This window comes from Pipistrellus kuhlii, unplaced genomic scaffold, assembly GCF_014108245.1.
Source record: "Pipistrellus kuhlii isolate mPipKuh1 unplaced genomic scaffold, mPipKuh1.p scaffold_m20_p_2, whole genome shotgun sequence".
Lineage (NCBI taxonomy): Eukaryota > Metazoa > Chordata > Mammalia > Chiroptera > Vespertilionidae > Pipistrellus > Pipistrellus kuhlii.
This window is the reverse complement of record NW_023425515.1, coordinates 174,626,116-174,652,340: the sequence shown is the minus strand read 5'-3', so window position 1 is coordinate 174,652,340 and position 26,225 is coordinate 174,626,116. Positions and strand designations below refer to the sequence as shown.

General features: G+C 48.3%; 2 protein-coding genes across 3 annotated transcripts in view; both read right to left on the bottom strand.

The window, feature by feature from the left end:
- Positions 1 to 344: 344 nt before the first annotated feature.
- SMIM12 (small integral membrane protein 12) lies at positions 345 to 3,586 on the bottom strand. Of its 2 annotated transcripts, none has more exons than XM_036444391.2 (2): positions 3,464 to 3,586; positions 345 to 1,257 (listed from the first exon to the last, which is right to left on the bottom strand). In XM_036444391.2, the coding sequence occupies exon 2, from the start codon at positions 1,250 to 1,252 to the stop codon at positions 974 to 976; it is 279 nt and encodes a 92-aa protein (XP_036300284.1). In that variant the 5' UTR covers positions 1,253 to 1,257; positions 3,464 to 3,586; the 3' UTR covers positions 345 to 973. The 2 variants fall into 2 exon arrangements, with proteins under 2 accessions (XP_036300284.1, XP_036300282.1); XM_036444389.2 differs by having other exon boundaries at positions 3,359 to 3,514.
- A 5,932-nt stretch (positions 3,587 to 9,518) lies between these two features.
- The window catches only part of DLGAP3 (DLG associated protein 3), a 58,274-nt gene continuing 41,567 nt past the window's right edge, over positions 9,519 to 26,225 (bottom strand). The window contains exons 9-12 of the mRNA XM_036444384.2: positions 13,092 to 13,576; positions 11,793 to 11,884; positions 11,291 to 11,434; positions 9,519 to 10,383 (exon numbers count right to left, since the gene is read on the bottom strand). Of these exons, the coding sequence (XP_036300277.1) occupies positions 10,165 to 10,383; positions 11,291 to 11,434; positions 11,793 to 11,884; positions 13,092 to 13,576 (940 nt within the window). The 3' untranslated portion in view covers positions 9,519 to 10,164. The remainder of the gene's footprint in view (positions 10,384 to 11,290; positions 11,435 to 11,792; positions 11,885 to 13,091; positions 13,577 to 26,225) is intronic.

Below are 26,225 nucleotides of genomic sequence, written 5' to 3'. Positions count from 1 at the left end.
ATCCCTACCAATTGTCCTTTTAAGTACATCGATTCTTTTTAGAGGGAAAAGTGTGTGTGTGAAATTGGAAAACTTGATAGCAACTCTTAAGCACCCTGGTCTATTCTAATTTAGATTCCGAAAGGTCCATAAGCCTCTTATTACCATGACAGAAAAGCTTCTGGGAAGCTGGGCCTCCAGGACTCAGCACCCCAGGACCCAGTGCAGCCACACTAGCAAAACAAAGCCTCCAAGACCCTGGAGTCCTTAGATAAAGGCCAACGTTATCCATCCTGAAATGCTTGCACTTGCATAACTCCTAAGGAGACCCCACACACCATTTGGAAGATAGAATTGGATCAATGTGGTTCTCAGATGCCATTTAATTGAGTTTTGCACTATACAGTGATGGGGGATGAAAGATGGTGGCGATTTCCAAGCAAATTCACCTACCCCAAGTGAGCAGCCTGGGCTGCCAAGAACAGCCCGTCCCCAGCCAGCCCCACCCTGTCCTGAGCCGGTGGACAGGATTTCAGCAAGAGTGAGCACAAAGGGCTGGACAAACGAGGGAAGGAACCAGGTAGAGGTCTGAATTCTTCCCATGCAAACGGGAACTAAACATGTGATCTCTCTCTTAAGGCAACACCCCAACCCCATGCGCTTCAGCTTGAGGTCAAACTGCCTCCCGGAAGGGACTGACAGCTAAGGTTCATTTCATGGTACTACTCCCAGAAGTGCGCCCAGAAGCCGGGGCGGTTGTGGCCACCCTACAACAGATGCAGCCTGCAGCCAGAACCCTCCAGGGCCTTCCTCTTGCCTGGCCCCTCAGCTTCTAGTGTGTCCGTGCGCCTGACGCAGGAGAGCCCCCAGTATGTGTGTGGCTGGGCGGTGCCCGAGGGGCCAGAATAAGCAACAATGCAAGTCAGATGTGGATTCTGGAGCTGGGTCAACATGGCGGCAGGACCAGTCACAGCCTAAGGCCCTGTGTCCTCTATTAATTCTTCTCCGGGCGGTTTCTGTTCAGCACAGCTTTAGGGGCAAACTCCAGCTTGTCCTTAAGGCTCAGCACCTGGGTGTGGTCCTTGCCTAGCAGCTCATCCAACTTTCGGTCTTCCCGACGCTCCGAGATGCTCTTCTCCTCCTCCACAGGCTGGGGGTCTTTTCCCCGGATGAACCATTCCAGGTGGTAGCCCACAGCCCCGACCACGAAGGCCACAGGAAATGTGACATAGGGAGCATAAGTACGCACCACGGTCCAAAACACAGGCCACATGACATCTGCAGAAGAGCACAAGGCAGTGTTAGGGAGACACCAGCTGCCCCTCCCCACCAAATGGATCACTCCGGAGCTTCCCACTTCCTAGGCACCTGGCACAATTCACTGAGCACCCACCCCTCTCGGAGTAATGCAAGAGAGTACCCTGCTTGCCGAAACCGGTTTGGCTCAGTGGATCGAGCATCGGCCTAACGGACTGAAAGGTCCCAGGTTCGATTCTGGTCAAAGGCATGTGGCCGGCACATCCCCAGTAGGGGGTGTGCAAGAGGCAGCTGATTGATGATTCTCTCTCATCGATTTTTCTAACTCTCTATCCCTCTCTCTTCCTCTCTGTAAAAAAATCAATAAAATATATTAAATAATAATAATTAAAAAAAAAAAGAGTACCTTGCTTTATGCAACAGCTGGGTCCCTGAGACAACCCAGAAATTTTCAAAAGATCCCATTGTTAGGGAAGGGGACAAGACACTCCATTTTATGACCCGTACTTTTTGACAATTATGCAACCATGTATAGCAGAGTTCCCCATGAGTGGGCCTCTGGGCTTACCTAATAAAACTTCAAGTCTATTTTTTCCTTTTTTATGAGACTGATGTGCTGCCTACTGTGCTAAGAGGGCACCTTTACTTCTTTTTAAAAATATATTTTTATTGATTTCAGAGAGGAAGGGAGAGAGGGAGAAAGGGAGAAACATCAATGATGAGAGAGAATCACTTACAGGCTGCCTCCTGCACTGGGAATTAAGCCGGCAACCGGGCGTGTGCCCGGACGGGGAATCGAAAAGGTGACCTCCTGGTTCACAGGTAGACAGATGCTCAACCACTGAGCTACGCCAGCCAGGCTTCAAGCCTTACCTTGACCGTAGGCCTGCCCTCGGGTGTGCCGACCTTTCAAGAATGGGAAAGAAGTCTTTCTCTCCAGTTCCCCAACCTGGCCTAGGAAGGAATCTGTAACCCAGGTCCCTGCCCTTGACCGGGAATCGAACCTGAGACTTTTCCAAGCACGAGCTGATGCCCTACCATGTCCAGCCGGGACAAGTTCTCTCTTGATAAGCAAACGCCTTCCCCAAACAGTAACTCTCCATTCAGGTTTCCAATTTTTCTTAAAGTATGAGTCCACAAGTATTACCTGGCACACGCTGCACCAGGTCTCCCCGTCCTCCTACTCACATGCTAATCACTTTCAAATAAGTCAATGAATTCATTTATTTAACATTTACAACCATTTCCTCTGGGTCATACCTTGTGCTGGCTTACCCCACCTGTCTGCCTCAAAACACTTTAAGCGCCCACAGGGCAAGGCCAATGTCTGTGGCCCACTGGGCCCTGTCCGTCCCCCAACACCTCCCACCCACCCTTGCCCGGCCTGGCATAAAATGCTCCGGAAAGTTTGCTGAATGAGCGAACGAAAGCTGGAGCAATACACTCATGTAAAACCACAGCAGTCATCCACCCGCCCGCCCGCCCGCCCGCCCTCAAAAGGCAGCAGGAGCACCGCAGGTGCCTCTGATGATTACAAGACTCTTAACAAGTTACCCCCGAGGTAGCAATAGGGTCTGGCACACACTGTGGCGCGGATTTCCAGCTCGGCGTGCAGGGAGCCTAATGGCAGGTAAAGGTCAACGGGGTGGCCGGGGGCATACCTGCCCTTGTGCCGGGGGCCCCGGAGGCCCCATGAGAGCCCAAGCACAAGTCCGTGTGATCTCTCTCTTAAGGCAACACCCCAATCCCATGCGCTTCAGCTTGAGGTCAAACTGAAGGGAACTAAACGTGTGATCTCTCTCTTAAGGCAACACCCCAATTGGAGAATTGCTAACAAGGGCAGAGGATACCTAACGGGATTGAAGATTAACCCTAACCGGGACTCGAGCCCGGTCCAGGGATGGGGGCGCAAGGGAGGTCAGGGTCCAAGTATCCAGCCGAGGTCTCCCTCCGCTGGGCTCCCCCGGGCCTAGCCCCTCGCCCGCCACGCTCACGGCCTCCGTCCTCAGCCACGTGCCCGAGACCAAGAAGCCCAGGCCCCGAGGGCCCGATGGGCGCCCAGACTCGGCCTCCAACCCCGGGTTAGAGAGCCGCCAAGGCCGCCGCGGACACTCGCGATCACCTCTCCGGGAACTCAGAGGTCAAAGTCCGGAGCCGTCGCCCGGACCACGGGCAGCCCGGCCGCCGCCCCGCGGAAGGGAACTGCCGGCGAGGCCCACGTGCTCACCGGAGCCGCAGCGTCCGGCCCCCGCCCTCCGCCTGCTCCACCGACCGCCGCCGCCGCCGCCGCCCCTCCCAGCGGCCCGCGGGGCCAGGCCCGGGACCCCGCCCCCCGGGCCCGGCTCTCTCGGAGAGCAGCGATTGGCTGAGCTCCAGTCCAAGGCGCGGAGCAAGCGGGGCGCCCGCCACGGAGCCCGGCTGCGCTGAAGTGGACGCACGCCCCCTAGCGGCTGGGAGGTTCACCAGTGCCGTGACCACGTGCCTTTCGGGTGGAGAAAGGAAAAGGTCATCCACTCCTTTACTCAATTGGCGTCTTCCAAGACCTGGGTCCGGGCGCGCGCGCACAAAGACAGGATCGCTGACCTCAAGAAGCTTTCCTTAGCGGACTATCATCTAGGGCTTGAGGAGGCTTCAGATCTGGGCTAGCTTTCTCACTGTGACCTTGGGGACAGTATAAATCTGTCTTAGCCTCCTTTCCCGCTCCTGTGCAAAGGTAATAGCACCTATTTCACAGGATATTGTGAGGGGTAGATAAGATCATGTGAGTAAAGTGCTATCCCAGCCACCTAGCAAGCAGAGAAATAAATGGTTAGTTTACATATAATACAAATATAGTAAAACCTAAGTTTTACCTGACCCTTCAGGTACAAATATTCACACACCCATGTCCCCACTGCTCCCTGTACAGACTATCTATTGATATTTTTGTTTTATTGTTATTGATTTCAGAGAGGAAGGGAGAAGGAGAAAGAGAAAAACATCAATATGAGAATCATTGATTAGCTGCCTCCTGTATGCCCCCTACTGAGGATTGAACTCCAATCCAGGCATGTGCCCTGACTGGGAATCCAACCATGATCTCCTGGGTAGATGCTCAATCACCGAGCCACATAAACCAGGCTAGACATTTATTTTATTGCATATAGAAAAAAACACTACAGCTCAAGCTTGAAATGCTCCCACCTACCCCTGTCTTTCTACTCTCATTCCACCGGTCTCAGCCAGGCATATCTATCGTTAGTAACACATGCTTAACCCCTCCTTTTCCTCCATGCAGACCTAACTGTTTCACACCTCTGTGCCTTTAATTATGCTTTTTCATCTGCTTGCAGTGCCCTTCCCACCTTTCTTTACCAAGTATCTCTGGCTCATTTTCTGAGCTTTAGGAATACCACTGTAGAAGCATCCTGGACTGGTCATTACCTACCCTTCCTCTAGAATCTCTAAGAACTCAATGCTAATATCTAGCAGTGCAGATGGAGAGAAAGGAATAGTATAAAGAAATGTGCAGGAAACTGTCATTAACAGAACTTGTTCACTAATTGAGTAGTCACGGAAAAGGGAACAGAATTACCTATCGATAGAATAACCAGCATTCAGCCAGCCAGTTAATTAATAAGTGTGAGGCATCAGGGATGCAAAAAACAAATGGGACCATCCCTGCCCTCGGTTCTCTGACTGATGGGGAAGCAGACTGGTTTATAAAATATCAACAGTATGAGTGTCCTGGCTGGGTGGCTTAATTGGTTGAGCATTGTCTTGTGCGCCAAAAGGTGTCGGATTCAATTCCCAATTGGGGTGGATGCGGGAGGCAACAGATCAATGTTTGTCTTTCTCTCTCCCCTCCCAAATTTCTAAAATCAATCGCCATATCCTCTGGTGAGGATTAAAAAAAAAAAAAAAAAAAAAGTCAAGAGTGTGAAAAATGTGGTGATAGAAGTATACAAAAGTGGCAAAGAGAAGGAATCCCAGGAAGAATTAGGGAAGGTTCCCCAGAGCTACCTGCCCTTGAGCTGAGTCCCTAGTGATGGCTAGTAGTTCCATCAGGCAGAATTGAGTGAGGCTCAAGACTTAGGAATCAGCCTAGCCGGTGTCGCTCAGTGGTTCAGGATCGACCGAAGAACCAGGAGGTCTCGGTTTGATTCCCGGTCAGGGCACATGTCTTGGTTGTGGGCTCTCTCCCTAGGTAAGTGGCAGAGAGGGCATGCAGGAGGTAGCAGATTGATGATTTTTCTCTCTCATCATTGTTTCTATTTTTTCTATCCCTCTCTCTTTCCCTCCTTCTAAAAATCAATAAAAAGCTCTGATCGATTTGGCTCAGTGGATAGTGTCAGTCTACTGACTGAAAGGTCCCAGGTTCAATTCAGAGGTCAAGGGCATGTAACTTGGTTGCCAGCACATCCCCAGTAGGGGGTGTGCAGGAGGCAGCTGAACTATGCTTCTCTCTCATTGATGTTTCTAACTCTCTATCCCTCTCCCTTCCTCTCTGTAAAAAATAAATAAATAAAAATCAATAAAACATATATATTTTTAAATAAAATCAATAAAAACATTATTTTAAAAGGACTTAGGAATCAGATAGATGTGGGTTAAAATCCTGCCTCTGCTTCTTGCTAATCTCAGAAGAACTAAGTTTTTAAAAAGACAATAGAACCCACCCCCTGGAGCTGTTGTGAGCACTAACTCGCATAACATGTATAAAGTGCACAGCACTCAGCATCTCCTACATGCTTAGTAAGTGGTCACTGGTATGTCCAGTATATTCCAAGTTTATTTCTCCTTCTGTGATAGTCTATGTCTATTTTTGGCATTACTTATTCACTAAGCCTTTGCATTATTCCCAAGATCCAGTTTATGTATATCGCACCTACAGTTCCTGAATGTCTCTCAAACTAATCATTATCTCTCACCCGGTCCACCTTAGCAATTCCCTCAATGGTCTCTCTAACGTCCATTTTTCCCTCTCAGAGTATTTCCATTCTGTTGGTCAAAGGTTCTTTAAAAAAAATAAAATTTAAATGAGCCCTGGCCAGTGCGGCTCAGTTGGTTGGGCATTGTCCCCTGCACTGAAAGGTTGCTGGTTTGATTCTTGGTCAGGGCCCAAGCCCAAGTTTTACTCTCAGGGTCTCGCTCTCACATTGATGTTTCCCTCTCCCCCCCCCCTTTCTCCCATCCCTTCCTCTATAAAAAAAAAAAATCAATAAACTATTCTTTTTTTAAATTTTTAATAAAATCTCCAGCTTAACCCCTCATTCCCTTCTCTTTCTTGACTGCAAAACTCCACTTCATCCTGCAAAGCCCTGTTCAAAAAGTCCTGCTTACAAAAAGTTTTCCCAGACCACTGTGGCCATTTCGATTCCTGGTCAGGGCACATACCTGGATTTTGGGCTTGATCTCCAGTTTGGGGCATGCAAGAGGCAGCAGCTGATCCAGTGTCTTTCTCACATCGATGTTTCTCTCTCTTTCTTTCTTTCTCTCCCCCTCTCTCTCTCTCTCTCTCTCTCTCTCCCTTCCTCCCTCCCTCCCTCCCTCCCTCCCCCTTCCTCTCTCCCTCCCTCCTTTCCTTCCCCTCCCCTCTCACTCTCTCTTCCTCTCTCTCTAAAATCAATTTTAAAAAAAATTTTTAAGTTTTTCCAGACTCCCTGGCTGCTAGAGGCCCCCTCCACTAGTCTCTTCAGCCCCTGGGAGACTAGGCCTCTGTTTATACTATCCCTTTCTGTTTATGTGCCGTGACTGGTTATGGCCAGGACTAGGAGCAACTCAAGAACAGGGAGGGGATCTAGTCCGTCACTTATCCAGCACAACTACCCAGGCCACAATACCCAAAGGAGACTCCCCTCCCCCCACCGTCAGCCCCATGTGGGGAGGTTTGGGACATCATGTCAGTAGAAGGATGCCCACACAATTGCAGATGCTGACCTGCTTCTCCCTGTCCACTCCCATATACTTCATCATCCCGGAAAAGTTGGCCCAGTTTCTGGGAAAAGATATAGACCCATAAAAAAAAATTTTAAAATAAATAAAACACACACACAAAACTATATAATGTGGATGGTTAAACTCAGACTCGGCCACTTCCCAGCTTTGTGCTTTGGGATAAGTTGATACGCCTCAGTTTTCTCACTGTAAGATGATGGTGATGACAATATCTGCTTCACAGGATTGCTCTGAGTGCTGTCTAGCCCAAACCTCACCCATGACCCACACTCAGAGATGAGAAACAGTATCAGGAGGTAGTGACTCAGCCAAAGCCTTATTTGGCTAGTCTACAGGAAAGAGGCCGATGAGGTTTTCTGGTGGAATCTTTTGGACAGTCATCTAATTTAAGTGTTCCCGGACCTAGTTGCCCATCATAATCACCTGGAGCTCTTGTGAAAAAGTCCTTTGAAGGTAGAGAGTCTATTCACTAAGTTTTGGATAGGGCCCAGGACTCTGTTTGAGATCAGCCTGAAGTTGATTCACTTTTGGAAATTCAGATCACATGGGGGCCCTCTCCTGCCCAGAAGACTCATGAGTGTGTGTGTGTACAATCTCTTGCTTTCAGGTGATCTCCCAGACCAGCCTGAAAAATGTCTGTTGATGCCCCTCTTCTATTCAAAACCTTCCCATGGCTCCCCACAACCCTCAGAATCTATGCCTACCCTACTCAAGTTGCCCAGAATGATCAAGCTTTGGCACTCCCAATGCCCCTTTCTTCTCTGGATCCTTGCATAGCTGTTGTCTGATCTTGGAACATTCTTCCCAGCCTCAGCCCCCCTTGAGTGGCTAATACCTCATCATCTTTCCACCACTCACCCTTCTATTATCTGCTTGTCCACTGTTTTTTCCCATAAGACTGTAAGCTCCATAAGCATAGAAACTACACTTGTTCAAGGCTGACTCGTTGGTGTTGGGTGCCAACAGTGATTTAAAACAAAAACAAATTTTTTTTTTTCAGAGAGGAAGGGAGAGGGAGAAAAACATCAATGAGCCAGGATCATTGATCGATTGCCTCTTGCACACCCCCTACTAGGGATCAAGCCTACAACCCAGGCATGTGCCCTTGACCAGAATCAAACTCAGGACCTTTCAGTTCACAGGTCAACGTTCTCTCTACTGAGCCAAACCGAGTAGGGCCCAATGGTGATTCCTGATGAACGTTTGCTGAATGAATGAATGAATGAGAATTGGTTACTCCAGGGTGGCCCGGAAGAACTGCCAACCCCCTGGGAACCTTTTCCTCCTGCTTCAGGGTGACACGTCAACTCCAAGGACTACTTACGGACTGAGAAGGTGGCTTCTGTGTGGACAAGCCCATCATACCTTTTCTGGGCTAGCTAAAAGCTCATGATCAGCCGAAACCGGTTTGGCTCAGTGGACAGGGCGTCGGCCTGCTGACTAAAGGGTCCCAGGTTCGATTTTGGTCAAGGGCATATACCTTGGTTGTGGGCACATCCCAGTAGGGGTTGTGCAAGAGGCAGCTGATCGATGATTCTCTCTCATCGATGTTTCTAACTCTCTATCCCTCTTTCTTCCTCTCTGTAAAAAATAAATAAATAAATAAATAAATAAAAATAAAAAATAAAAAATAAATAAATAAATAAATAAATAAATAAATAAATAAATAAAAGCTCATAATTAGCCAGACCTAGGTCCACCACCCTCAGCCCCATGACTTTAGGCAGGTCACTTAACCTCTCCTGAGCTTCCACTCTCTCATCTGTCATAAGGATGAGCCACATTTGCCTGGCCCACAGTAAGTATTCAATACATATTAGCCATCCACACCAGGTTCGGACTGCCCTTTCGCTTCCAAGGAAAGTTCTGTTCTCTGCCCTCACCGAAATGCCCAACCATACGGGGCATCAGAAAACATGGCAGCACTCAATGGAACAGAGTGCTTCTGCTGCTGGGCTGGAATGACTCGGGCAGAGGGCACAGCGGGCCCTCAGGGGAAGGGGAAACCGGTACTGGTCCGTATGGAAGAATCACCACACTCCGTTTACCGAGCACATGCTGTGCGCCAAGGCACTGGGCTCTGGGCTGCCCTCCCTGGGGGGCCCTGGAGGACTGGGAGGCAGAAAGGGAAAGGCGTGTAAAGGTGGAAGTCCTCCCTCCTCACCCCACCCCCCACCCCAGGGGCTCCTCCCGGAGGGCCGAGCCTTTCCCCCAGCCGGCTCAGGCAACCTTTCTCTCCCTTAACGGAGAGCTCGGCTCCCCGCCCCTCCTCCCTCCACCCCGGCCCCCCACCCCCCAGGCGCAGTGCAGAGGTGGCTTCTTCAGGAGAGAACAGAGGGCGGGAGTGCAGTTCTGCCGTTTTATTTTTCCTGGGATACTCAAGGGGGTGTGGGAACAGCCACAGGTGTGGTGAGGGGCGGGGGGGAGCCCCCATCTCCCCTCCCCAGCAGCTGGGAACGGAGAGAGGCCCAGGCGCCCTGGTCCTGGGTTGGTCCAGCCACTGCGGTCCCCAGGCCCGGCGGGCGGAGGGCGGAAGGAGAGCCCCTGGGAGGACGGGGCGGGCTCCTAGGCGGGGTTCGGGGGTTCTTCATAAAAAGCCACGAAGCTGATCCCCACGAAGCCCAGCCCCGCGGGGTGGGGGGGGGACGCAGAGCCCGGATGGGGGACCTGGCCCGGCCTGGCCCGTGGGGGGGAGGAGGGCAGGAGAGGAGGGAGGGATGGCAGAGATGGTGCCCGTGGTGGGAGGAGGAGGTGGGGCGAAGCGTAGGACGGAGAGAAAGGGGAGTCCGGGGGGCGCAGGGCGGAGAGGCACGGTCCGGCCCAGCCCGGCGCCTCGGCGTGGGGTCGGGAAGTAGAAAACCCCCGAGAGAGAGCGCGCGGCGGGCGGGCCGGGCGTGCGGACCGGCGGGCGGGCGGGCGCACGGCGGCCCGATCACAGTGACCTCGACGCTGGGTGTACAGTACGGGGAGCCCGCGGCCCCGGGCGGCCGGTCACAGCCGGGTCTGGGCCTCGGGGATGTAGATCTCGATGCTGTCGGCGCTCTCGGTGGCCGAGCTGTGGCGGAAGGAGGCGGCGCGCTTGGCCGCCAGGAGCCGCTTGCGCGCTTCCTGCCGCTGCCGGTCCACCGAGTCCAGCGAGCGCTCCTTCACCGGCACGCCCCGGCCCCGCGGCGGCTTCTTTGGTATCGGCGGAGGGACCTTCTTCTCCTCCTGCGGACAGGGGCCGCTGAGTTTGGGGGTGTCCCCGCCGGACTTCCCAATCCACGCCCCCTCCACCCGGAGGATGAACCTCCCCAGGCTCCCGGCTCCGCCCGGCCACCCACCCGAGAGCGGTTAGAAGCTGCTCTGCACCCCAAGCCCCAGGTGCACCTGTTCCCACAAGGTCAAAACCTGCATTCTTCTTTAAAAATATATATATATGTGTATTTCTAGTATCACGGGAGCGCACTCATCTAGGGGAAATGATGAACAAGAACAGCATCGATCAGATTGTGGGACCTCAGAGGGAAGGCAGGGGAGGGTGGGGATAAGGGAGAGAGATCAACCAAAGGTCTTGTGTGCGTGCATAGGAGCCCAACCAGTGGTCATGACAACAGGGTGGTGAGGGCATGCGTGGGGAGGGGTTTGGGATGGGAATGGGGGGGGGGGCGGGGGATGGTGACAAATATGTGGTAACTTAGTCAATAAAGTAATTAGAAATATATATATATTGATTCGGCCCCTTGGTGGTGCCGCGCCGAATCAGTGTTTGCCTCACTCCTGGTCCTGAGGGCCGCAGACAAGGCCATGGGGGTTCACACCAGGCTTCGGGGCCCATCACTAGACAAGGTCTAGTGCGATAAGGGGACCCTCTAGGTCCAAGCTGAGGGAAACTGCTGAGGGTGGCTGCTGCCACCTCGGATTCTGGCAGCTTAGGCAGCGATGAGCACTACAGCCAAGCAGACAGCAGGGCCCGAGGGTGGTCCCTTTGGAAGAAGGTGGTCACCATCACCCATCCAGCACTGCCTTTACTGGCCACGAGTCTCCTCCTGTCCCCATACCCACCACCCCCCACATGCCTCCATGGGGAAGGGCATGTTCCAGGGCCTGACTCTTGGCTTTAAGGGCCCTCCCCCACCTTAAGCTCCAGGAGTTTCCAGCTGTTGGCCTTGAGTTGCTGTAGCTCCAGGAACTTGAGGGTCACATCCTCGATAGAGAGCTGCAGGAGGTCCCAGAAACCCGCCAGGTCCTGGAAGGTGGGCACAGGGAACGCAGTGGGGTCCTGCAGGGGAAGAAGACATGGGAGAGACAGCCAGTCAGGAATGTCTGAGCCCCAGCCAGGGCCTGGGAAACCCTCACTCACCCTCCCTGTCAGGACGCTTAACTTGGGAGAGTGGGGTGGGGTGGGGTGGGGTGGGAGGAGTGGGAGACAGGGAGGCATGTTGGGGGTGGGGGTTAGGGGGACAGGAGGAGAAAGCCCAGGCTTCTCACTCTTAGGTACAAACACCTGGCCCCACCTCCAGGCACATATGCGCGCGCGCACACACACACACACACACACACACACACACCCCCACACACACACACACAGCACCTTCCAGGCACACAGGTCTGATGGGCTCTGCACCCAGGGCACTCACCATGCTCTGCTGACACAGCCTGAAGAACTGCTGAACCTTCTGGGACAGAAGAAGCTGCGTGCTGCCCACAGCACTGCGGATCTTCTCCAGGACTGGGGAGCAGAAGCAGATTCAAGGAGGGGGATGGTGACTTTCCTTCCCCCGCCTCCAGGAAGTCTGCCCTGACTGACTCTTGCCCCTCCGTTTCCTGACATTTTCTAGGTGTGCCTCCTCCCGCCCCTCCCCATCCTGGCCTCGGGTCTCCTAACAAGCAGCTCCTATCCTACTTCACATGGACATTTCTTCCTTCATACAACCTACATTTCCTAAGTGCTTATCCTCCCGGCTCAGAGAACTGAGAACACCAGTCCCAGCCGAGCCCGACAGCCCTATGGCAAGCAGGCACTCGCTCCATGACTCCTTAAGAATTACTAAATTTCGCCAAGACCGGTTTGGCTCAATGGATAGAGCGTCGGCTTGGGGACTGAAGGGTCCCAGGTTCGATTCCAGTCAAGGGCATGTACCTTGGTTTCGGGCATATCCCCAGTAGGGGGTATGCAAGAGGCAGAGCTGATCGATGATTCTCTCTCATCGATGTTTCTAACTCTCTATCTCTCTCCCTTCCTCTCTGTACAAAATCAATAAAATATATATTAAAAAAAAAAGAATTACTAAATTTCATGTATGACCCCTGACTCACGGGTCACTATCCCATCCTTGGGGTTCTGGGGTAAGACTGTATCTCCCCTCGGACTGAGCTTGCAGGAAGGGTATGTCTTCCTGGCTTAATCTTCACGCCCCGACATTGTGCATGGCCTACCCCTGTCTGAAGTCCCGGAGCAGGCCCAGGCCCCCGACACCGGCACAGATGGGAACAATTCCCTTGGCTGCCATGGGCTGGCAGCTATCTTCTGGGGCAGTGGTCGGCAAACTGCGGCTCTCGAGCCACATGCGGCTCTTTAGCTCCTTGAGTGTGTCTCTTCCACAAAAATACCTGGGCGCGTCTATTTTGAAGAAGTGGCGTTAGAAGAAGTTTAAGTTTTAAAAATTTGGCTCTCAAAAGACATTTCGATCGTGGCACTGCTGATCTTTGGCTCTGTTGACTAATGAGTTTGCCGACCACTGTCCTAGAGGCTCAGCCTGGTCCCTGTCCCCAGGCCCAGCCCTGGCCTCTGAAGCTGCTCCCTGCTTCCTGCCAGGAGCTCCAGATCGCCCCGCTGCCCATGGGGACCCACCAAGGTGTGGTGCTAGAGGACCAAACCCTGAGGACGGCCCCCTCACGTCCAGCCGGATCCCTCCACGCAGAGGGCTCTCACTCACTCTCCTCGGGCAGCTCGTAGTCCTCCGCCTCGCGTTCCATCTGCTGGCACCAGTGCTCCAGCTTCTCCACCTCCGCCCTCAGCATCTTGATGAACCACTCGCCGTCCCGCGGGCAGGGGGACGTGCGGCCTGAGTCGGGGAGGCTACGGGAGCCCCGCTCCATCCACGAGTCCCGGCGGCCTGCCCCAGGGCCCGGGGCGGGGGCAGGGGCAGGGCCCGGGGACCCATCGGTGGCCGGCGGCTCGTACGGCAGTGGGTAGCCCTCGCGGTAGGCCCACTGGCCCTGCGTGTGGACCGTGCGGAAGACTGAGTAGGTGGGGGCCCGGGGGCCGGGCTGGGGTTCAGAGGCGTGCCTCTGGAAGGAGCGTCCGAACTGCAGGGCCTTGTCCTCTGTGGCCACCGAGGCCAGGCCGGCCAGGCCCTCCAGCTCCAGGTCCGCCTGCACTCCGGCCGTCACGCTGTTGGAGCGCTTGAACCTCGCCCGCCTGGTGAGAGAGATGGCTGTTATCTCTGCCCTTACTGAGTATCACCCCAGCCTTCACCCCCACCCCCCACCCCAGGCTAAAAGGAAAAGGGATGAGAAAGGAAACCTGCGTGACCTTAACTATATGAGTCCTTGTAACAGGGGGGTACTTCATATACTTACCTGTTGCATCGCGTCTGCACAGGGTGAGTCTTACAACAGTTAATCTGTACAGGACAGCTGCTGGCATAGGTCAATGCCAACAGACACAGCCCAAGTGCTAGAGCATCTCCCTGCAGAAGCTGGGTTGGGGGTGGGGTACCAGAAGGTATTTGCCAGTGAGTACAGAGGTGTTTCAGCACTTTCCCAAATGCTGTGTCTGCTTATTTGCACCAGCTGTGCAGGTAGGTCCTCAGCCCCACAGAGATGAATAAATTAAGGCCCAGAGAGGCCCACGGGTCCCCAGCTCTCAAGAAGCAGAGCCAGCACTTGGACTGAGGGCTGCTGCTTGCTCCACAGCCCAAGGACTTCCCAAGGCACCAGCAGCCGGAGCATCAGGAAGAACTGCCGTGGAGCAGCTGGGGAGAGGGGAGGTGGAAGCAGCTGGGAGGACTTCTCCTCCTTTAGGGACCCCGTGGCTCAGCCCAGAGCCTGGCCAGACGCAGTCAGCCGGTGCCAACGGAGTTGAATTAAGTTGTTGGCAGGAATGGCACGAGGCCTGGAAATTTCTTCTTTGAGTTAATGATAAGCAAATCATATGCAAAACAGAAAGTCGGTTGGCCTTGTTCTTTTTCCTCTCAGGGTTCTAGGAAGAAATCAGTGGTCCCTGAAGTGCACGAGGCTGGGGTCAGACAATACCTGAGGTGGGAGTCAGGAGATGTAGGGGTGGGGGAAGAGGTGAACAGAAGTTTGAGGTCTGGAATTTCAAGGATCCCAAAAGAAAGGCACTTGTGTCCTAAGCAAACTCTAAGCATATTATCAGAAAAGAGGGGCTGGGGACCAGCTCTGGGGGCCCCTCCAGCTTCCCAGGAGGTTTCCCCAACCCCCACAACTCCAGCCTTCCTCTTGCTGCCCAGGCCTTCTCTCCCTGCCTGCCTTGCCTGCCTGCTTCCCTCCAGCTGGCAGGCTGCCTGCTGGAAGCTGTTGCCATAGAAACCAGGCCCAGAAGGATGCTGCAGGACCCAGGAAAAAGAGATGCGCTCATGTGCGGTCTCCAACAAGCCCTATGTCCCAACCCCCCACCCAGAGAGAAAGAGAAAGAGAATATATCACTTTGCCTCGCACATGGTCTTCACCTTGGTGTCTGCCCTGGTCAAGACTGACATCACTCTCTGCCTTGACTGGTGGATCAGCCTCCTTTCATACATCTCTGCCTCTACTGAGTAGGGCATGGAAGAGCACTGCATGAGGAGTCTGACCTGAGTACTAATGCTGGTCTTGTTGCTATGTGCCTTTGGGAAGTCACTCGCCCTCTAGTGAGGCCATTTAATATATACATGTGTGCATACATAAAGCATGATTATATATGATATATAAATATACCCACACTATATAAAATGATAGGAATGGACCAGTAATTGCCAAGATTCCTCTTCTCTCTAAGATTACATCTTGCATATTTTAAGATCTGGTACTCAACCCTCCCCTCATCAATCCACCCAGGACTGGAGTAGTCTTCCTAAAATTGACCTCGGTTCAATTCATTTTCCATAGCTCTTCATGCCAACCAGATATAGTTCAAGCTTCCTATGTTAGCATCTTCCTCTGGATGCAGTTCTCTCCAACCTCATCTCCCCTGCATTCTCCTTGTTCCCCAAGTAGGTTATACTGGCCCTGACTCTAAGCCTTTGCCCATGCTATTTCCCTGCCTAAAATGGCTTCCTCTTCCTTGCTCCCTTTCCGTTCTCTGCCCAAGTCTCCTCTTCCTCTGTGAACCTCCAGACTGCCTCCAAGCCCATCCTCTGTACTGTACCTCCCTCAGCAATCTTCTTGCATTTGGAGGCATCCCCATTGTTCTCTGTTTCTGGTGAGAGTCTTAGCTAACTGAACTGTTAGCATGCACTTTGGCTCCCTTTGACTATTTCTGTGCCTTTGAGCTCCGGGTAGCCTTTGGCTCCTTCAGAGCTCCAGCAGTTGCAAACCACACAGATAAAGGTGGGGTTTGCCCTCATAAACACAGTATGGAAGACATGCCTTCCCTGTTTGCTTCCCTGTTACTCCCATGAAACATGGGCCTGTCCTTCGGCACCACTGGGTTTGCTGACTCTCACCTGTCCTCTCAGGTCATCCTGAAAGGACCACACATTCTTTTTTTATATATATATAATGGTTGTTCTTTTATTGATTTTTTTTATTGATTTTTTACAGAGAGGAAGAGAGAGTTAGAAACATCAATGAGAGAAAATCATCGATCAGCTGCCTCCTGCACACCCCCTACTGGGGATGTGCCTGCAACCAAGGTACATGCCCTTGACCGGAATCGAACCTGGGACCTTTCAGACCACAGACCGACACTCTATCCACTGAGCCAAACCAGTTTCGGCGGACCACACATTCTTGACGGAATGGGCCACATAGTCTAGAACAAAAGCCTAAGCACCCCAGGCTTCATGGTTCTCAAGTCAGCACCCACCTCAAGGAGCTCTCTCACTGGGTCTACTTCAAGAAAGACCAACAAAGTTGAGGAGTTTATGGGATTACTGGAAGCACAAACTTCATCAACACTTCCAGCTAGAGATTTTCACAGCACAGGCAGGGGTCAATCATCCTTGTGCAAGTGGCATTTTCAGCCAGAAGTGTGGTACAAGATCACCCAAGGGAAGAGCAATGGAGCAAAGATCCAAAACCCCAGGGAAGAAGGACATTTCATGGGTAGGTGGAGAGAGTGTACCACCTAAGGTGCCTAAGTCAGAAAGAACAAGGAAGAAAATCAGGACAAAGACACTTAAAGTCAGATAGGGAACAGATGGGTCTCAAGAAGGAGTGAGCAACCAACATGGAAAATGCAGCCGGTTAAGAATAAAAGGTGTCCATTAATTTGGCAATATAGAAGCCAATGGTGATAAGGGCAAGTCGGTCTGGTGGAGTATGGGGGCAGACACAGATAGCAGGTTGTCAGGAGGTGGAGAAAACTAGCAATACAGCTCTTGAAAATAGCTTGTTGAAAAGGGAGGAAAAGAGGACAGTGTACCTTTTTAAATATATATGTGTGTGTATATATATATATATACATTCTTATTGATTTGAGAGAGAGAGAGAGAGAGAGAGAGATATCAATGATGAGAAATAATCAATGACCGGCTGCCTCTTGCACATCCCTACTGGGGATTGAACCCACAATCTGGCATATGCCCTTGACCGGAATCAAACCTGGGACCCTTCAATCCACAGACTGATGCTCTATCCACTAAGCCAAACCGGCTAGGGTGACAGTGTACCTTTAAAGGAGAAATATTTTTTTATTTGTCAATTATGTCTCAAAAATCTGGGTAAAAGAAGAGAGAGGTATTTTGTTTAGGATGGTTCTCACAAGCCATATCTCAAGGGGGGAGATTTTTTTTTTTTGGGGGGGGGGGGTAATAAGAAGAATAATGGCTGTCCAAAGAGGTTTATGCCCTAATTCCCAGAAGCTATGGATGTTACACAAAGGGACTATGTAGATTAATTTAAGGATCTTGAGATGAAAAGAGACTGGATTATCCAGGTGTGCCTAATTTAATCATAAAGGTCCTTATAAATGAAAGAGGGAAACAGGAAAGTCGGAATCAGAGAAAAAGTTGGGACAATGGAATCAAGGATGCCATGTGAGGACAGCCTGCCATTGCTGGCTTTGAAGACAGAAGTGGGCTACAAGCCAAGGAACACAAACAATCTCTATAAACTGGAAAAGGTGACTAAGTGAATTCTTCACTGCATCTCCAGGGGGATCAGTCCTTGATTTTAGCCTCAGTTTCCTCACATATAAAGAAGAAGAAGATGCCGAAACCGGTTTGGCTCAGTGGATAGAGCGTAGGTCTGCGGACTCAAGGGTCCCAGGTTCGATTCTGGTGAAGGGCATGTACTTTGGTTGCGGGCACATCCCCAGTAGAGGATGTGCAAGAGGCAGCTGATCGATGATTCTCTCTCATCAATGTTTCTGACTCTCTATCCCTCTCTCTTTCTCTCGGTAAAAAATCAATAATTTTTTTTTTTTTTTAAAGAAGAAGAATAGTACCTGCTCCTAGGATTGTTATGAGACGATACTTGTAAGAAACTCAGAGCAGCACCTGGGCTGCCCATTGTAAATGTTAGCTGCTATATGGAGAGACAGAGAGGATTGTAGCTCTTGCTGAAAAGGAAGGAAATCATGGGAATGTAGCACTGAGAACCCAACAAGGGCATTGTCGTTGTTCATTATTATGATTGCTGTTGATCATTTCCATCTGTTCTCCCACAGCACTCTGAATAAAACCTCTTTTATACTCCATATCACATTGTATTGCAGTAAGTTATTTGCATATTTATCTCCCTTACTAAATAGGGCACTTACTCATCCTTAAATGTTCAATGACTGGTTGGCTGGAAGAAAGGATGGTAGAGGACACTAATAAGCTCCACCATCCATTCTTCCTAAGTAAATAAAATCCCACGATTTTAGGATGGACACAGGGCCACTTCTAATAAAGATTTGTTTACCAATCTCCCTTGCAGCTAGATGTAACCATGTATGGCTAAGTTCTAGGTAGGATATTAGCAGAAATTGTGTGTGCAACTTCCAGGAAATGTTCCTCTTTAAAAAAAATATCTATATATATATATATCTATATATATATATATAGATAGATAGATAGATAGATAGATATTTTTTTTTTATTGAGAAGGAGAGAGAGATAGAAACATCAATGATGAGAGAGAATCACTGATTAGCTGCCTTTTGCACCCTCCACACTGGAGATCAAGCCTGCAACCTAGGCATGTGTCCTGACTGGGAATTGAACCGTGACCTAGTTCCTAGGTCGACACTCAACCACTAAGCCATGCTGGTTGGGCCAGGAAATGTTCTTAAAAGGAGAAAATGCCCTTCTTTGTTCCTTCCTCCTCCCTCCTGGAATACAGACATGTTGGCTGGACCAGAATACAGACATGTTGGCTGGACCTCAAGCAGCCATCTTAGGACATGAGATGGAAATCAAGATGGAGGAGCAATAAAATAGCGGAAGCCTGGGTTCTGATACTGTAGAGCACCAAACAGCCCCTCAGTTGACTCTCTCTCCAGACTTCTTCTAAGCAAGAGAGAAATAAACTTGCATTATATTTAAGTCACTGCCATTTGGGGGTTTTCTGTAATTCACAGCCAAATCTAATCCTAACTATAATAGATGCATTTTCAGGGTAGTGAAGTTCAGGGCTTATGTCCCTATTTAGTTTGGCAGTATCCACTGTGGTCCTCACCAATGCTGTAAACATAGAATAAAACCTGGCTTCAGTTACGAATTGTCACTAACTTAGAACAATGCCTTTTCCAATATTTTCTCCCCAAGCTTTTTGACAAAGTTGAGGAGGCTTCTTCCCCTCAAGTTCTTTAGGGCCACGATGATCACATTTCTGATTATTCTGAAAGTTGTTATTGTGGTTACTTCAGGGAGACATCTCTACTGTGATTCTCTAGGGGAAAGCACAAGAGGCTCTGGGAAAGAACTGGTTCATCCCAGGAGACACAGTGTCTAAGGAATGCTTAACATCCAGGAGTTGTCAAGAGCTTTTGCCAAGAGTACTTGGCAGCAGGTTGACAGGAGATGTGAGGGAGTGGGCAGAGGCTGGGGGGGCGGGGAAGGGAGGGGGGAGAGTAAGCACAGGGATATTTCAGCAAGGCTCAGCCATTGTGCTGGCTCCTGCTTTGAGAAAGCATCTAGGAACTTAAACATAGAATCAATTGGGGCCCCTGAGTCCCCCCACTCCATCCTATGGGGCTATGATAGGGTGGGAGATTTGAGTAGAGCCGTAATGGTCAGTCTGAAACCATCTTGCAGTTCATAGCTGAAGAAGGGAGGCAGTGTCCGTTCTTCAGCTATCAGGGCTTGTGGTCAGTTAGCAGCTCATTGTTTCTGCAGGACTATTATTGAAATATACAGTGAGTGGCCAGATTATTATGATCTCTAAATGCATGGTAATCTGGCCCACTCAGAATGTGTGTGTGTGTGTGTGTGTGTGTGTGTGTGTGTGTGTGTATATATATATATATATATATATATATATATATATATATATTAGAGGCCCAGTGCATGAATTCATGCATGAGTGGAGTGCAGCCAGCCTGGCCAGGGTAAGGGAACATGAGCGACTGGCTGGCCTGCTTGCTGGTCGAACACCTGGTCGAAGGGACAATTTGCATATTAGCCTTTTATTATATAGGATATACACTGAGTGGCCAGATTATTATGCATTCAGAGATCATAATAATCTGGCCAATCAGTGTAGCTTCATGAGGATGCAAGCTTCCTCCCCAACGCTCAAAGGGCTCTGTTCTTTCAGCATATTCCTTTCTCAAGGTCCCAAAGCCAGAAATGACCATGATCCTAAGGAAAGATCATGGGTGTAGAATGGCTTTCCTAAACAGAGCTCTCCAGACAGCCCTGACTAGGTACAGTAAAATAGAGTTGTCAGAATAAATACAGGACTTCAGTTAAATTTCAGTTTCAATAAATAACATAATATTTTTTCCTACTTCATCTATGAGGTTCTTAGGTGAACATGGCCATAAGCTTCACAGGGTAGGGGCTGTGTGTTCTGCTCACCTTTGTATACTCAGTGCCCAGCAGAGTAATTGACACATAATAGGGTTAAAATAAATATTTGGGTGGAGGTGGAACTGAAGGAGCACCAGCTCCCACCCCTGTGTATTTCTAAGCCAAGTCAACACTAATGTTGGACTCCCAGGTATCAGAGGCAATAACTCTGAACTCCTACCCAATAGGTTAGCAAGAACAGTCTGAAAGACAGAAATAGAGATCTTTCCTCCCTGGAAAGTTTGAGTTTTTTTAAACATATTTTATTGATTTTTTACAGAGAGGAAGAGAGAAGGATAGAGAGTTAGAAACATCGATGAGAGAATCATTGATCAACTGCCTCTTGCACACCCCCTACCGGGGATGTGCCCGCAACCAACGTACATGCCCCTGACCGAAATCGAACCTGGGACCCTTCAGTCCGCAAGCCGACTCTCTATCCACTGAGCCAAACTGGTTTCGGCCTCCCTGGAAAGTTTTAAAACCAAAGGGGACAGAGAGAGAGGAGTAGGAGAGAGAGAGAGAGAGAGAGAGAGAGAGAGAGAGAGAGAGAGGGAGGGAGGCTGGGACCAGTGAGATAAGAACAAAAACAAGAAAGTCCAAGAAAATGGGGTGGCAGTGGGTGCAGGGAGCGGGGCAGCTAGTCTTCAATATTTGCCTAGAAAGGCTGTTGGTATTCATGGTTCACTTTTATGTGCCAGTTGGGACATGGTGTGTGGTAAGTCAGACTGAAAGTGTCAGGGAAATGAAGGACAGAAAGGAGAGTGCAGGTGTATAACTAAGGATGCCTTCAGCCAACAAGCAAGGGAGCCTGGCCAGAAAGATGTGCCAGATTTCTTCTCTCCCCACCTGTCACCCCCTCTGAGTTTCCAATATGACCATCCCAAGTAATTGAGTTCTTTACACATTTACCCAACACCATCACACCAGCCCACACGGCCAAGAGCTCCCTGAATATCTACACAAGAGCAAAGAAGACCATGGTCTGCCAGTCCCTGCCCTTCCTGACTTCACTCCAAATGCTTCTCACATTGGTCCACTTCTCCTTGTATCTGCTGCTGATAGCCTAGTCCAGACAACTGATCAATAATGTAGATTGAACCAACTTAGGAAGCTCCCACTCACCCCTTAAACATTTAGAAATGCTGGCTAACATAAAGTGGGAGATTTGTGTTTGCTATAATGCCAATCCTGAAATAGAAAAGAGAAATCTTCAGGTACTAGAAACAAAAAGGAAATTAAAAACACGAGCAATGAGAGGGGATCTAAGCCAAATGAGCCACAGGAATATCAGGCCAGACACAGGCCAGAGGCTGGAAGATGACATCCAGGAAGAATAAGAGGAGAGACCCCCAAACCTGTGCATCTGGTGAGCTGGAAGGCGACCCTGATAATAAAGCCAGCAGCCAAGAATGGTCATTTCATTTACAAACTTGGACTTGAAAACTCACATCATGATTCAGGAAAATGGCTAAGACGTAAGATGCTGAGAAAACAAAACATCAAGGCTGCATTTTGTGGGGGTGTGAGATTCAAATGAGTACTACCAGTGAAATATAGAAATCTCAAGCTGAGATATTAACTCTAAATCTGGTCTCAAGCTCAAGAAGTACTTCAGCATAAAGGAAATCGAACCCATGAGGAAGGAGTGGGCAGTAACAAACAATAGTGAACACATAAATCGTTAAAACATGTTTGTAAAACTAAACCTTAAACCATAAAAGATATAACAACTGATTTAGAAGAGTTTTTTAAAAAGAGGTATAATCAAAATGCTAGATAAATATATCACATGGAAGATGGGAGGAGGGAGCTAAAAAGGAAATTAAAGTGTTCAAAGTACTTGTTTTGTACCTAAGAAGGATAGAAATAATGGCAAATTTTAGACTATTAGAAAAATATAAATTAAGTATATTTGTTAAAATTTTGATTAAAATTATCACTAAAATGTACTTGCCAGCCAGTGGAGGAGGAAAAAAGAGAGATAAAATAAATTTGATCAGTTCAATAGGAGGCAGAAAAGTAGGAGAGGGACACAGCAAAAAAAAGAAAAAGAAAAAAAGAAAAAAAACATATCAAAAGTAAAATTTTAAAAGAGATGGCAGAAATAAATCAAATCAGTAATCAAAATACATATAAGTGGATGAAATATGTCTACTAAACTCTAGGTCCATACTGCTTACAAGCAGCACATCTAAACAGGAGGACAGGGGGAGGTTGAAAATAAAAGATGAAAAAGATAAATTGGAAAATTAAACAAAAGAAAGCAGCCAAAGCAATAAAATCAGATAAAACATAATTCTAGGCAAAAGCCATTAGTAAAGATGAAAAGCAGCCTATCTATATATATAAAAGCTTAATATGCAAATTGTCCCCTTTGGAGTTAAACAGGGATACTGGGAGTTTGATCGCTCGCTATGACATATGCCTGACCGCTAGGGGGTGACGCGGAATGAAGGAAGGCCCCAGCCAGCAGGCGGAAGGCCCCAATCAGCCCTGATTGCCAGCCAGGCCTGGGAACCCTACCCATGCATGAATTTCATGTACCAGGCCTCTAGTTTCATAATAAAAGGGCCAACCTACCAAGAAGATACAACAATCATAAGCCTGAACACTTCTAAATAGCCTTTATCAAACTAAAAATATTTTAAAAATTACCAGGGAACATGAAAAGTAATGGGGAGACATTTTAATACACCTTTCTTAGAAATGATAGATCAAACAAAAAAAAAATTGAAAATAAAGAAACCAAAAAAATTTGAGGATAAACATTTGAAAAATGTTTACATGTCTGATCATATGTACTCATATGTGCATATGAGGGATGAAGCCTTGCCAAACTCTACAGAATAAATATCATACAGAAGGCATACTATGACCACAATGTAGCAAATTTAGAAATCAAGAGTGAAAAGGTAGACCCTCTCCCCCCAAAATACATTTGAAAACTAAAAAAAAAGTCTAAATAATTCACAAGTTAAAAAGGAAATTATAATGAAAGTTACAAACCATTTCAAATTAAACGATGAAAACAGTGCATCTCAAAACCTGTGAACAGCAGCTGTAACAGTTAGTTACAAGGGAATGTATAGCTTTAAAAGCACATGTTAGAAAATAAGAAATTATGTTCAAAAGGCTGAAAAAAAGACAAAGAAGGTAGAAGAAAGAATATAATAACACAAAAATACTAGATGGCAGGAAATATTAATGACAAAATAGAAACAAACAATAGAGATGCTCACTGAAACCAAAAGCTAGTTTTTTTAAGATTACTAAAATATAACTTAATAAATATATTTATACTAGTGGCCTGGTGCGCAAAATTCGTGCATGGCTAGGGTCCCTAGGCCTGGCTGGCAATCAAGGCCCATCTACGATTGGGAGGCCCCCGCTGACACCTGCCTTGGCCAGCCTGGCACCACCTGCTCCACTCACTGGCCAGCCCAGCTCTCCGCTGCCGCCAGTCACCTCCCTCTTCGGGGTGATCAGGGGGCCTCACTAGCACCTGCCTTGGCTGGCCTGGGGCCTACAGGCTGGGTGCAGCTCCTGTGTTGAGTGTCTGCCCCTCTGGTGGTTAGTGCAAGTCACAACGACCAGTTGTTCCACTGGTCGTTCCAGAATTCAGTCGTTTGCATATTAGACTTTTATTATATAGGATGATAAAATATACAAACCTCAGACAAGATTAATCAAGAAAGGAAGGAAGGAATGAAAAGGGGCATAACCTTTAGATACAGTAAATGTTTATAAAATTGTAATACTATAACAGAATATTTGTGCCAAAATTTTTGGAAATTGTCAATTTTTGTAAAATTGGCCCATTTTTTTAGAAAAATATAAATCACCAAAATTAACGCAATAAGGAAAATGAAACCAGAACAGATCAATAACCACAAAAAAAATTTTTTTTAAATGAAGCTGTAGTTCAAAAAGTTTCTCCTGGCTGGCCTGTGTGGCTGGGTTAGTTGAGCGTCACCTCATGCTCCAGGAGGTTGCGGGTTCAATTCCCTGGTCAGGGCACATGCCTGGTTTATAGGTTCAATCCCTAGTAGGAAGCAGCCAGTGAATGTTTCTATCTCTCTCACTCTTCCTCTATCTGAAATCAATAAAATGTATTTTTTAATGGTTTTCTTATCCCCTAAAGACATCAGGCTGAGGTAGTTTTATGGGCAACCTTTACCAAACCTTTAAGGAATAGATAATTCCTACTTTACACAAATTGTTCCAAAGAACAAAACACAGAGAGTGCTGTCAAACTCATTTTAGGAATCTAGCATAACCTTAATACCTGAACTAACAACAATAAAACCAAAATAATAGGCCAATGTCAGCTATGAACACAGATATAAAAATCTTAAGTAAAGTAATAGCTATTCAAAAATGCAACAAGGTATATAAAAATAATCCAGCAAGTCTGTGACCAAAACTGCTGGAGTTCAATATATCCATTCTTCTCTTTGTCTATTCCACAGCCTCCCTTGCAGCTAGATACCACCAGGTGATGAGGTTTCAATGTGATGTAGGTGAAAGTGCTATGTGTAACTGTTAGGAAGTCTTATTAAAAAGGAAAGACTGACTGAAACTGGTTTGGCTCAGTGGTAGAGCGTCGGTCTGCCGACTGAAAGGTCCCGGGTTTGATTCCGGTCAAGGGCATGTACCTTGGTTGTGGGCACATCCCTGGTAGGGGGTGTGCAGGAGGCAGCTGGTCGATGTTTCTCTCCCATCGACGTTTCTAGCTCTCTATCTCTCTCCCTTCCTCTCTGTAAAAAAATCAATAAAATATTTTTATTTTTTTTAAAGGAAAGACTGCACCCCTTCTCTCTTCTTCCCTCCTACTGCTCAGAATGCAGAGCATGGCTAGAGCAGGACCTATAGCTGCTTGGATATGAGATGATACACAAAGGGTGGGAACGCATAAGATAGAAGCAGCCTCAGGTCTGACACTTCACTTTTATATCCAGGCTTATTAAAATATATATTTTTTATTGATTTCAGAGAGGAAGGGAAAGAAAGAGAGAGAAACATCAACGATGAGAAAGAATCATTGATCGTCTACCTCCTGCACGTCCCACATGGCGATCAAGCCCAAAACCCAGGCGTGTGCCCTAATAGGGAATCAACCCTCAACCTTCATTGGTCAAACACTCAACCACTGAGCAACACTGCCCAGGCTGGGCTTCTTTTTTTATGACAGGGAAAAACATTAAGACATTATTGAGGCCCTATTACTCACAGCCAAACTTAATCCCAACTGATACTAGTACCAACTAGGATTTATCCAGGAATGAAAGAATGGGTCAACATGGAAAAATCCATTTGATATAATTCACCATGTTACAAATGAAAAGAGAAAAATATATGATCATCTATGTAGTTTCTGAAAAAAAAGCATTCAATAAAATTCCACTCTCATTTTATATCTTTTTAAAAATTAAATGAAAACTCTTAGCTAACTAGGAACAGAAGGGAATTTCCTCAACCTGGTAAGTAGTATTCATCAAAATCTTTAGCAAACATCATCATACTTATGAGTGGGAACTGAGAAGATATCCACTAACATCAGGATTGGGACAGGTGTGGTACAATCAACAGCGAACTAAAAGTTCTATTCAATGCACTATTACAAAAAAAAAACAAAAAACAGATGTTAACAAATGTCCTTATTTGTAGGGGGGGGGGGAAATAACTGACCATATGGAGAATCTATCATGGTTGTCAGATAAACTAAAAGTCCTAATAAAAGAGAGCAGCGAAGTTGCTAAATATAAAACCAATATATAAAACTTGCCAAAACCGGTTTGGTTCAGTGGATAGAGCATCAGCCTGCAAACTGAAGGGTCCCGGGTTGGATTCTGGTCAAGGGCATATACCTTGGTTGCGGGCACATCCCCAATAGGGGGGCGTGCA

Bases quoted from the DNA above. Each gene is read 5' to 3' on its own strand.
- SMIM12 (XM_036444391.2), bottom strand. From the start codon at position 1,252: ATGTGGCCTGTGTTTTGGACCGTGGTGCGTACTTATGCTCCCTATGTC.